Consider the following 12918-nt stretch of genomic DNA (forward strand, 5'->3'; position numbering starts at 1 on the left):
TATTCCTATATGACAAGATGCATAAAAGCAGAACGGTATTTGTACGTCAGTGGGAAAATAGCGGTGGCTTGCTAGCTTTTGTGCGGCTTCCCCAGGTCAGTGAAAACTTTCAAAAGAGAAATGAATGAACTTACCAGGTTGCCCGATCTCTTCACATATCTTCCTCCAAGCTCGGTCCTTTTTATTCCTGTCTCGGTACAGAAAGCAGCTGGTGTCGTACAGCTCCGGGTTGTTTGCTACGGCGTTGATTAGCCTTCCCTCCATTGAAGAATGAAGGGCTCTGACTGGATCTGCCCCTTTGACCTAGGTCACAGCCACGTCACCAGGCTCCTGATTGGTTGTCGTGGCGCGATTTGACGCTGGAGTTCAGATTTTTCCAACTCGAGCGGTAGACACGAAACGCGCGTATGCACAAAATGCAACACAAAAACTCATGCGCTTGGTTTTTTTCGCGAGTCAAACGCGCCAGATGCGCTACACTGACGCGCGTTTCACGCGTTTTGGCGACGCAAATCTGCTTCTGAATTTTCACGGGACCTACAATCGCGTGTCATCGCGCTTTTCCATTGACTTTACATGTAAACTTGACGCTCTGTTCGCATCTATCGCGTTCGGTGTGAACACACCGTAAGACCCGACCTTCACCGAGAGGTGAAGTCTAAGACATAGACAAACAGGCACACACAGACACAAACATGCATTCCTGCCCTCATGCACACATATACCAATACTCAACACTCGCCCACCATTGAGACAAACAGAAATTAACTTTGTACACACACTCCCCAAACATACTCTATACCCTCAGTTCCAGGTGCCATCACACCCAGAGGGGCAATCTATCCCTAGACCCAGGAGATGTTGCCCTTTGCCCTGGGAAGGAGGCAAACAGACTGCTTAAAGTGTATATATTAGGGCTGTCAGTCGATGAAAATATTTAGTCGCGATTAATCGCGTACTTATCAATGGTTAACTCAAGATTCATCCCAAATTAATCACGGACTTTTAAAAAATTTGTTCTAAAGGAACTTAGAATACTTAGATGCTTTTCATGCTTCTAATACCCTTAACAGTATGGGAGTGAACAAATATACTTGCTTTATGCAAATATGTTTATTTTTATTGCAACAATTCAAAACAATCAAAAGTCCAAAATATTCTTTAGAAAAACCTCAAAGGTACTGAATGCTCAAAAATATGCTGAAAGGAAACTTAAGCATACACTCCCACACAATGTAACTGTTTAATTTACCATTAGACAGTTAAGGCTCACAAAACATATTTCCATCTAAGTGTGGGAGACACAGTACACATTAAAAATACAATAAATAAAATGCATATGTAATAATACTTAATACTTACAGTGTCTTTGACTAAAACAGTTTGGCTGTACTTGTTGCTCTCCAGTTGCATTTAGCAGAAGCTGAACAATGCAAGCTTCTTCCTTTTTCAGTTTTCCTAACAAAACATGAACATGGAAACACCACAAAGGAGAAAGGGAAGAAAGAACTAAAAAAATACAGTGCATGGGTTGTCCCTATTACTTTTGTTTCTTTGCACTGAACCAGTTGCTCAAACAGACAAGCATTTTGACATTTTCAGATGACATGCCCAGAAAGTGTGACCCACCTGACCCCAACGCAGGAAACTACACCCACCCATAACCCCTCACATGGTATGGATGTGGCAGGTATTGCCAAGTACTTGCATGCAAGGTATGCCATCTCACTGTGTGCCCCTTCATGCTTGGGCCACCATTTCTGGGGACAGTCCTCTATGTCAACAGTTGGCTCTGCCCAGTATCACTCCACACATTTCTCAATGCAATCCTCTTCTTCATCAGATGAAGACTGAAGCAAGCACGAGAGCTGATCTTTTCTTAGATGGCTCAAATGTTACTGGTTGTTCAAGCTGCGCAGGCCTCTGCCTCTCCCTCAGCAATGCACTGATCAAGCGCCACACCTCAGCCCTGTCAGGTCTGCTCAGACACTTAAGATCCTTAAACCTAGGATCCACATGATGTTAGCTTTTTCCTTGCGCTTCTCCATTTCTGTTTTGAAGGTCACCCTTGAACTTAACCATGTAAGCTGGATCGTCCTCAGAGACCTCCATCACTCGCAATATTCACATAAGGTTAAAATATTTTATACACACACACACACACACACACACACACACACACACACACACACACACACACACACACACACACACACACAAACATTCCTATGTCAAAAGTGGTAAGAGGAAATATTAATAAATTACCTGCAGTGTTCCAGCAGTCTCCAGCTTCTTCAGTTGTTGTTGATGGCATTGTGACATTGGTTGCATGTAGTGCCAGTGCATTTCTTCAGTGGTTCTCGATCTCTTAGAACACACTTGATCATTTCCAAGGTTCTGTTCCGTCTTGTTGATACGTCCTGTGTAAGTGACTCTTTCTTATGAAAATTTGCAATTTGCTGTTGTTCGATTCCCCACTGTCTAGCCACCGGCATAAAGTGCTTAGCGCACGTGTCAGCAAAGTGCCTCTCCTCCGTCTTCATAACAGTCACAGCATTCAACTGAAGTTCCCACTCTGGTGAAAAATAATGCGCTGTTACCCCTATGTTTACTTAGAGAAGTCCAATAGTCTCTGGTGAGTGCAACCGTGTTGGTCAGCCCCAAAGCCTCCACGACTTTGGCTTACACAACTTGTATGAAGATGAGAATCTTTGTCCATCTTACAGTGGTGGCTCTCAAAGGGAATTCATACGTGCAGTTGTTGGATGCTATGCTATGTGGAGGATGCTCATCCTCCACAATGTTAATCGACCTGCAAGCTGTAGCCACCCATTTTGCTATGGCTGTTGAAAGTTTGTTGGTTGTAGAATTGTCCAGACGTCTCCTTTGAAAGGTATCCAGCGTGGTCTGCCTTTGGTGAGAGGGAGGAGGGCTCTCTGCGTTAGCTGTGTGCTTGGCTAGCAAGTGGTATTTGAGACTGGACGTAGTACGTCCAGGGAACGGGGGTGCCTAACTCAGTTCAGCCACCACCGTTTCTTGGAAACCAATTAAGGCCAGGGTGCCTGGGCCCATCCAGACCGGGGCCCCCCACTGTAGTAGCACCATCAACCGCCACAGAGCCCATGGCGGCCCACCTGACCCCAACGCAGGAAACTACACCCACCCCATCATATAATCATCTTCCAGACTACATAAGAAAATAGACACCCAGATTGAGTTCATTCTGCACCTCTGCTAGAGCTCTCCCTCCATCTTCAGAGGGAACTGCTGGAGAGCAGAGACCTCGTGCAAGGATGTAACAACCTCCCCGCCAGCTGAAGTGGCCCCCAGTTCCGTCAATGTACCAGGGCTGGCACGTACCCACCCACAACCCCAGCGACACCAACCAGAACCCAAGCCCCCAAGGCCTAGCCCGGAAGCGGAGCACCCCAGAACCCTAAGCCTGCCCCGGAATCACACCGCGGCAGCCAAGCTACCAGGCCAGTAACCCTCTTCTGCCAGCACAGACCCTCCCCCAGCTCTGCTGCACGTAGCCACCAGGAAAACACTACCCAAGAGCCACCAGAGCCCCAACAAGGTCATGACCACAGCCCCTGAGTTGAGCCCTCCAGGAAAAATGTCCCTAGGGAGTCCCCAGATGCCCCAAGCACGCACCTACTCCTACATCAACCACAATTGCAAAGGCGGGACAAAACCATGACTGGGATTTCTAATCACTTGAAAGGTTTTTAAGCATACCTGAGAGCAGAAGTTTTGGTCTAAGCCGACTGATAAATCTGCTTTCCACTTTGCAGAAGGGATGTTGATTGATCTATGTTGTGTATTCTAAGGAGCTTGGAAAGAAAAGTGTCAACTTTTGGATTACTTAGAACCTTCACAGATATATTTTGTGTATTTTAGACAGTAATTTGGGTTTAAGATTAAGACATTGTACCACACTTGATTGTGTTTGTAATAACTAGTACCGTATTTTCACGACCATAAGGCGCACTTAAAAGTCTTAGATTTTCTTCAAAAAGTACGGCGCGCCCTGTGTGTTGTAATGAGGACGTAGTAGAGAACACCATGAGAACGCTAAAGGGTGAAGTGTGGCCGAGTTGGAGGAAAGACTCGAGCGGTGGATCATCGAGCAAAGAACGAGCGGGAGAAGCGTTTCGACGGTCACCATTTGGCTAAAAGCAGTTTCACTTTCACTTTTTATGAAACGGTGCCATTTTTCCATCAGGACCGGGACTACGGTAGCGGAGCAACTTCCAGCGGATTATAATGAAAAGCTGGCCATCTTCCGCTCCTACTACAGCAAACACATCGGCGACAAAAACATCCAGCCCAGCCACATCACTAACATGGACGAGGTCCCGCTCACTTTTGACATCCCGGTGAGTCACACTGTGGAGAAGAAGGGGACCAGCACGGTAGCGATACGCACAACGGGGTATGAAAAGTCGTCTTTTACTGTTGTGCTTGGCTGCCATGCTAATGGACAGAAACTGCCGCCTATGGTGATTTTTAAGCGAAAGACTTTGCCTAAAGAGAAGTTTCCAGCAGGAATCATCATTAAGGCAAATGAAAAGGGCTGGATGGATGAGGAAATGATGAAAGACTGGCTGAGGGAGGTGTATGTAAGGAGACCAGGTGGTTTTTTTCCACGCATCACCATCGCTCTTAATCTGTGACTCTATGCGTGCCCATCTCACAGCCGATGTGAAAAAACTAGTGAAACAAATGAACTGTGAGCTATAATGGTTGTATTGATGTATAGCAACTTGAAATGCTCCCAAAAATGGCACTACAGCATGTAAAAATATAATATAAGCTCTGGCGGACTTGGTTCTATGGTATGGAGCGCCAGGACTGCCATAATGAATTAATTAAATACACCATTAAATAATTAATTAAATGTGTCAATAATTAATTAAAATTGGAATTAATTAATTAAATAAATAGTTGACACATGTAATTAATTAATTATTGACACATTTAATTAATTATTTATGTATTTCACATTTTAATTAATTATTGACACATTTTAATTAATTATTGACACATTTAATTAATTAATTATTGACACAATTAATTATTTATGTATTTCACTTTTTAATTAATTATTGACACATTTAATTAATTATTGACACATTTAATTAATTATTTAATGATATATTTATTTATTTCATTTTGGCAGTCCTGGCGCCTGGCTCTCATCATGAAATAATTTTATCTGTCAGCCTCACCCATCAAACTCAGGGGGCGGGGTTAACGCTGCCCATGCAGCTTCTCTAACATTTGATTGGTTGCCGTGCAAAGTAAGTCAAAACAGGTCGATCCTAGATAATCGATTGCTTGTGTAGACTTGGGGCAGCCAGGTATCGCAGAATGCAGATCAAATCACAGGCAGCAATGGTGGTGGTGTAGTTTTAAAATACCCCGTTTTTCTGTCACCAGCTACACTTTTAACAGTGTTTTAGCCGCGAATGTCGCGACGTATGTCTGGTCAGGTTGTCAACATAGAACATGTTTGCAAAAGTGCTCAGATGTTTTCAGAGATTTCACTAGCTCTGCTAACAATTAGCATTCAGAGTGCATCCAGGGGGTTACGTTAACTGGTTTGTTTACATATTCCACTCTCCGTGTTCCACATGTTGCATTCGCAGATTCTCATTTTCACCGAACGATCGTCTCTTTCCGCCTGGTCTTGTGTCTCTGTGCTTCTGTAACATAAAGAACGAGCTGACATTTTTCTCACGAAACCAGCGATCAGCTCAACAGACCCTCAGTTTACCTGCATGCATCCTCCTCCTCATCTGTCAGCTGTTTAACACCTGCTGCTAATTCAAGAAACACGCCTACGTTACCTGGTGATAGTCAGGTAACGTAGGCGTGATAGTTACCTGGTGATAGCCCAGTTAAACTGTGATAGTCACAGTTTAACTGGGCAGCCGGTGCTCGATATAAAGCAATGTCAGCGCATTTTTCTGCACAAGATGAGTAAATATAGTGTTTTCCCCGAGCGCTGTTTTATTTACAACTGAGCAAATCGGTTTGGCTGAGGTTAAAGTTACGTTTCATAACTGCATAGTTTCACAGACGTTTAATGGTTCACTGGCACATGTGTTAGACTGAACTATCATCTAAATATCATCTATTTTTTAATAGTTATTCAACTGTATTCTAAGCACCAGCTGTCTGTTAGAATGTGATTTTTTTTCTCTCTCTCTGTTGGCAGAGGTATAAAAATGTGCAGGAAAATCTTATGTCAACACTCTCTCTCTTTTTTTTTTTTTTTTCTTTTTTTTTTTGCTTTTTCGGTCATGTTATGTTTACCTGTCAAAGGCTTGTTACAAACTATGAAACACATCGTGCAGACTTCTGGATGTTAGAAGAAAACTAATACTGCTCATGAAGGAGACTAAAGGCAGGAAGGTGTCCTTTAAAACTAAACATGTTAATAGGACCTCCCTATTTATATCATAGTCTATGATATAGCACGTGTATTTCAGTAATAGCCTGCTGATTTCAGTGTAGTGGTGAACAGTCGCACAGCTCACGTAGGCGTTATCTGTGATTCTCCTTAACTATAATTTATCCAAGTTAACTTCAGTTAACCATTCAGACAGTTCTTTTGCAATGAAAAACATAAACACCCATGCTGCCGGTAGGTTTCCTCAGTGCCAGCTGTTAACATTATAGCTGCTTATGCAGTAACCATGGTAACCACGGACTCTGAGCGGCTGGATCGACGGAGGTCAGACAACAATTTTACATGTATGATCTTAAAACAGGACACAGCCACTATACGTGCTGGCCTCATATAAAATGTGAAGGCAGACTAAATCTATGTTTGACGTTTGTTTATATCTAATCTTCCTTTTCAAACATTTAAACAGCAGCGAGTCTGCAGCTGAGGGAATACAAACTTAACATAACTCAAATTATCGGAACAGGTTTGCTCCTTTCTTGGATTCATTTGGTGATTTATTAAATGTATAACTGTTATTCTAATCTGCTGCTGAGTCTCTTACACTTTTCTTTATGCTGTATATTTTCACGTCTCTGGAATAGTTGGAAGTTAGATAGTCAGCTGGGAAACTTTGTGTTAACTCATGGAGCTGTGGATATGCTGACCTCGCTGCGTGGTGTACAGAGCGAGGTCAGCATGATTAATATTCACAATAAAAATATTAGCCGAACATCATGAAGTCTGTATGTGTTTCATAGTGTCGAACAACCTTTGTACAGTTAAAGCCAGCAGTTACTACATGACAGAATCACCAACGCTATCTCTTTTATGCGTTTATACACAGGTCACGCTGATTACTGAACAAAAACCCAAAGATCAGATGTTAAACAGATTTATTTGCTCTCTCTCCTCCTTAAACATGTTTTTAATGTTAGTTATAATTCAGAATTGGCGACTGAAACACATAAGAACATCAGGAAATAAAACACCGATAAATATAACCTCAGTAAAAGAAGTCAGCGGGGGTTACTACAGCTGTGTACCGGGGCCTGCGCTTTGTCGGTGGGATTGCTTGCGAGGCGAGCGGGTCTATCCCACGCTTTGCCGTGAGACTGGGCAGACATCTCCGAAATCATCGAAGCACTTTTGCAAAGAGGCTGTATCTTGACAAACCGACCAGACACATGAAGATTAAACCACTACATTGTCGGCTAAAAAAAAATATTAAAACGGTATTTGGTGACACACAAACAGGGTTTTTCAAAGTTCAGTTCTGTTAGCTTCCACATGCCGGTTGTTGTGTGCTAGAAACAATGGCCACCAGGCCAAAGCAATGGTTTTGACTCGATCAGCATTAACCCCGCCCCCTGAGTTTGATGGGTGAGGCTGACAGATAAAATTATTTCAAGATGAGAGCCAGGCGCCAGGACTGCCAAAATGAAATAAATAAATATATCATTAAATAATTAATTAAATGTGTCAATAATTAATTAAATGTGTCAATAATTAATTAAAATGTGAAATACATAATTAATTAATTACATGTGTCAATAATTAATTAATTACATGTGTCATAACTATTTATTTAATTCCAATTTTAATTAATTATTGACACATTTAATTAATTATTTAATGGTGTATTTAATTAATTCATTATGGCAGTCCTGGCGCTCCATACTATGGTAGGTCTTAATGGGTTAAATGAGAATAAGAAAGAAACGTATTTCTTTGTGCCCCCCTTTCCCTGTTAATGCCCTACCCCTGCACACTTACCAGCTGTCAGCTACCATTCATAACTTCTGTTCAACTCATTCATGTCACCTGAAAGGTAAACCTGTTTCTCCATCACCTGTTCAACAGTGGTGGTATCGCGCATCGCAGTTTTTTCCCCCCTCAGTACTCTTTTAACGCACACGTGAAATCTTTGCTTTTATGCAGGTGCTCACACTAACTTAACAATTCTGTAAGTGGACTCTGTAAGAAGAATGTTTGAACCTGCAGAAAGTCTATGAACAGATTAAATAGTCCTGATTATTTTTCTTGCAGGATACAATGACATGAAAACTGAGCTGAAGGACTTCCTGCAGAGATTTGCAGCTGAAGGAAAAGTGAGTCTTCCACCTGATAGGTCAAGTGTCTTGTGACTGTTCTGATAGGTTAACTGATATAATTTAACTATTCTATGATAGGTTGTGACATCTGATGACATTCGTCAGTTCTTCGAGCAGCAGAGTCGTAAAAGACGCAGAGTTGATGCCGGAGAGTTCTACTGCACCTGATCCCCCCTGACCTCGCCTCCATCTGCTGATCTTTCATCCCTGATTAAATGGAACCTGTTGTGTGTTTCCTGTTTTAACTTTTCTATAAAATCTGTCTGACATGTTGAACAACCTCTTTGTTTCTCAGTATTGTTTCCTTTTTAAACAATCTAATAAAACAATCTGAACATGGCAACATTTGGAGTTACTTCATGATCAGTCAACTGATTAGTCAATCAATTCTGCCAACTAATCCTCTTATGAATCAGCTGATAGAATGATTGAAAACTGAAAAACAGCTCAGAGACAATAAATACTTAAGAAACAAAGTTTCAGTTAAAGAAAAAAAAGCTAAATGTGTGAATGTGAAAGAGTAAAGAACCAGAAAATATGAAAAACCAAACTACAGAGGCCAAATCAATAACAAAACTATTCAGGTGGGTTTTTAAGCGATCAATAATATTCAGATGTTATTTTTAAAACTTAGTTTATTTTAATGATCTGATTGATGTTATCTAAGATGAGGCTAACGCAGCTGGCGCTGTCATCTCATTGGATGGCCACTTAAACATCCACAAATATTTTGAAAAATGTAGTGTTTTTCTTTATTTTAAAAAGACAAAACTGTGAAAGTAAGCACAATTTTTTCCCTCACTCTTACTTAACTGAAGCCTTTCATTGAACTACTAATTAAACAAATTGGTACTCTCTGGCCAGGCATGTGGCAGCACTTCTTCTATCATTCTGTTCATATTTAACAAAAATGCTGCCATAAGGGTACACATTAGTTTTTGACTGCTAGTGAAAATGGTTTTCATTACAAATATCTCTAACTGAAAACCACATGCAGGATAATTGGGTTTATCAGCACTATTAACAGTGTAAGAATCACACACCAGTAGAGCTTTGGACACATCCCATTTGAGCCAACAGATTACATTTTCTCTGATATATTTGTTGTCAGGTGCAGTTGCAGCTACAGTTACTGTTGCTATGATGAGAGGAGCTCCGTAGCCTAGAGAGAATCCAATGGCCAGCATAGATGCTTTAGACAACCCCCCAAAGACATTAGTTGTACGGTAGAGCAGCAACAAAGCTGAGGCAAACATCCAGAAAAACAGAGCTAGGTAGAAAAATGGATTAAAAAAAAGGTAGCTGCAGTGCACGCTGGGTTTTTTTTTTTTTTTTGAACTTTTGCATCTGAAATGGCCGCTCCAATTATAAACCAAATGTTTGCAATCAGGAGGGACAGTAATGTTGACTATGGCAACATGACGCACGTAAGAGGTTTCAGTCGTTATTTTTCTCCATATGAGTCCTTCAATGATGAGACATATGACCAAGGAAATCATGGACAGGCCAACTCCAATGTAGGTTATAATGTCTAAACAGAGTTTCTTTGGAATGTTTGGTGACATGAGGATGGAGAATGAGGTCAGGTGGTTGCAGTTGCAGGTAACAGTTCTGTTAGAGAATTGTGGATCATTATGGTTGTCATTGTGCAAGATGATTAGATCTTTAGCATGAATGTTCACCTCTGTTTTCTACACAGACGCACACTCACGTTTCACTGATCACATCACATGCTCACAGACACATTCACACACACACACACACATCACATGTTCACTGTTGCAGACACACACGACACATGTTTATATGTATTTTATCTATCGCATGATTAATGAGATGTTTGTGTAAACACTGAGTTAATAAAAGAACTGCAAGAGGGGGCCAGAGTTGGAGTCGTCTGAGGTTTGGGTGCAGAGCTCACAGCTCTGAGATTCTGACTGGGCTCCCCTTGCGCAACTTAAAACCAATTGATCTCTGTTCGTCTGGCTTTGTTCACGGGACTAAGTCTCTGAGTCAGCGAGGCCTGCAAGCACAGACCTAACATTTATTTGGTCCTTCGGAGCCGGACTCCAACAAATGGCCTTTCATTGAGGAGGGGGTAGGACATACCGAAGTCTGTGGACAGCCAGGACACTAGGATGCCCGAAGAAAGCCCTGGAATGTGAATTTGTGGCCAGGCCGGTGAGATAGCGTCTGAACTCCCCTTGGTTGGATGGTGATTGACGGGATCCTGAGACCCTCCCCGTGAACGAGAAGCAGCACAACAGTAAGTAAACAGAGCGCCTCTATAACTGTGCGAATGATCGTAGGGTCCGAGATAGAAACGTGTCACCGTGACTGTGTGCGTTTAAGCAGGAGTGCTGGTCGCGCGAGTGCATGCGATAATTGGTGTGTGGATCGATATTGAAATATCGATTCTTCCGATCCCAGTAATTTATGTTCTAGAATCGATTCTCATATTAAAATATCGATATTTTAGTATTTTGGAGTAAATTTGTAGTTTTTCATTAACAGGAACACAATGGAAAGAAACTATATCATTTGGATCGTCTAAATTGGAAGAAACTACTTCCTCTTACGCCTTTCATAGTCATATGCGAAATACGGCTGTATAAATGTGTCGCAGCCCCTGGCCAGTGTTGCCAACTCCTCAGCAAGAAAAATCACTTTTGGCTATTCTAAAAGTCTCTAGAAGTCGCTAAACGACGTCATCGCCTAATTTGCATGAATTTGCAATCCTACAAATCCTACAACATTGTAACCCATGTTGTAGGAGAGAAAAAAAGAAGAAACAAAGTGAGTAAAAAAACGTCCTAAATGCATTTAGAATTTATTTAGAACTTCATATTAAATTTCTTTTAGCGATTATTGTTTTTTTTAATGCCACAATTCCAACCTTACTCCTTTATCTGCGCTTGGACCTGCAAAAGTGACTCGAAATAGGCACTCTGGTGGAGTTACTTTGTGTGTGTGTGTGTGTGTGTGTGTGTGTGTTTAAGTAGTTTTAAACCTTGTGATCCACAAAACAACATAACAGTAAAAGAAGAACTGAACTGATTGCGTTACTGTCAGTGCGGGAGCAGAGGCTTCACTCATACGTGATTCATTTGCAGTTTGGACGCATAGGTGGGAACATCTCCTGCCCTGATAGCAGCTGGGGGTGGACTATCCTCTGCCCGTGAGCGCTTTGGTATGGAACGCCAGGACTGCCATAATGAATTAATTAAATACACCATTAAATAATTAATTAAATGTGTCGATAATTAATTAAAAATTGAATTAATTAATTATTTAATGATATATTTATTTATTTCATTTTGGCAGTCCTGGCTCTTTTGTCCTGGCATTTTGGCAGTCTCATCATGAAACTAGAAAAATTTGCATTTCCTGCGAAAATGCTGTGTGGATGCCTTAACGCTGAAGATGTCTGCTGAAAAAAGCTGAAAAAGTTGAAAAAACAAACAAAAAAATGTTGCCCTGAGCAGGATTCGAACCTGGCACTTCTGGTACTCAAGGCAGGTTCTCATCTCACTGCGCCAAACTCTTTCTCACAAAGAAGAGGTGGAGAGACTGACAATTGTGCTGAAATGAGCAGAAGAGGCTGAGAATTGTGCTGATAAGAGGTGAAAAGGCTGAAAATATTTCAGAAAAGAGGTGAATCAGAAGAATATCTGCTGAAAAGAGGTAAAGAAGCAAAAAGATGAGCTGAAAAGAGGTGTAGAAGCAGAAGTGCTTGCTGAAGATGGCTGTATGTGTAATGACACACTGGAGAGTGTCAAGAAAGCAGAGCGCATGCAAGCAGGGAACATGTGTAGCAACTCTCACAGGATTCGAGCCTCTGCCACCGGGTCTCACGGCAGCTGCCCTACCCTCTGAGCCAAATGAGTTCTGGTCACAAGCAAAGATATGATGAGAGGGAAAATGTGCACTGTGGAGCAGAAGCTCAAATTAGCAGAAAAGAGGTGAAGAGGAAGAACTTTGTTGTGAAATGAGGTAAAGAAACTGAAATTTGTGCTTAAAACAAGTGAAAAAGCTGAACTCTGAAATCCTGCTAAAACAGCAGAAGAGGCGGATATTTTTCAGCTACTCATTGAGCCAAACTGGTTCTCACGTAACTGAAAAAAGGTGGAAAAGCTTAAAATTCTAATGAAAACAGCAGAAGAGGCTGAGATTTGTGCTGATAAGAGGTGAAAATGCTGAACCAATCAGAGGTACTGCTTCTGTCTGCTTCATCAGGCTGTGTACTTGTATGTATTTCTGCCACAGAGAATCTGAGGTCCATATTAGAAAAGCTGGTAAAATCATAAAACTTTTCAGAATTGTAATAAATTATCAATACGAATTACCGGT

General features: G+C 41.5%; 1 protein-coding gene across 3 annotated transcripts in view; it reads left to right on the forward strand.

The window, feature by feature from the left end:
* The window catches only part of ubr7 (ubiquitin protein ligase E3 component n-recognin 7), a 30541-nt gene extending 21639 nt beyond the window's left edge, over positions 1 to 8902 (forward strand). For all 3 annotated transcript variants that reach the window (XM_085372316.1, XM_085372317.1, XM_085372315.1), the window contains exons 11-12: positions 8504 to 8565; positions 8647 to 8902. In XM_085372316.1, coding sequence (XP_085228442.1) covers positions 8504 to 8565; positions 8647 to 8736 — 152 coding nt within the window. In that variant the 3' untranslated portion in view covers positions 8737 to 8902. The remainder of the gene's footprint in view (positions 1 to 8503; positions 8566 to 8646) is intronic.
* Positions 8903 to 12918: the final 4016 nt, after the last annotated feature.

The sequence above is a fragment of the Diplotaxodon limnothrissa genome, linkage group LG15 (assembly GCF_057381915.1).
Source record: "Diplotaxodon limnothrissa isolate DT_005_m linkage group LG15, D_limnothrissa_male_GT1.1, whole genome shotgun sequence".
Taxonomy (NCBI): domain Eukaryota; kingdom Metazoa; phylum Chordata; class Actinopteri; order Cichliformes; family Cichlidae; genus Diplotaxodon; species Diplotaxodon limnothrissa.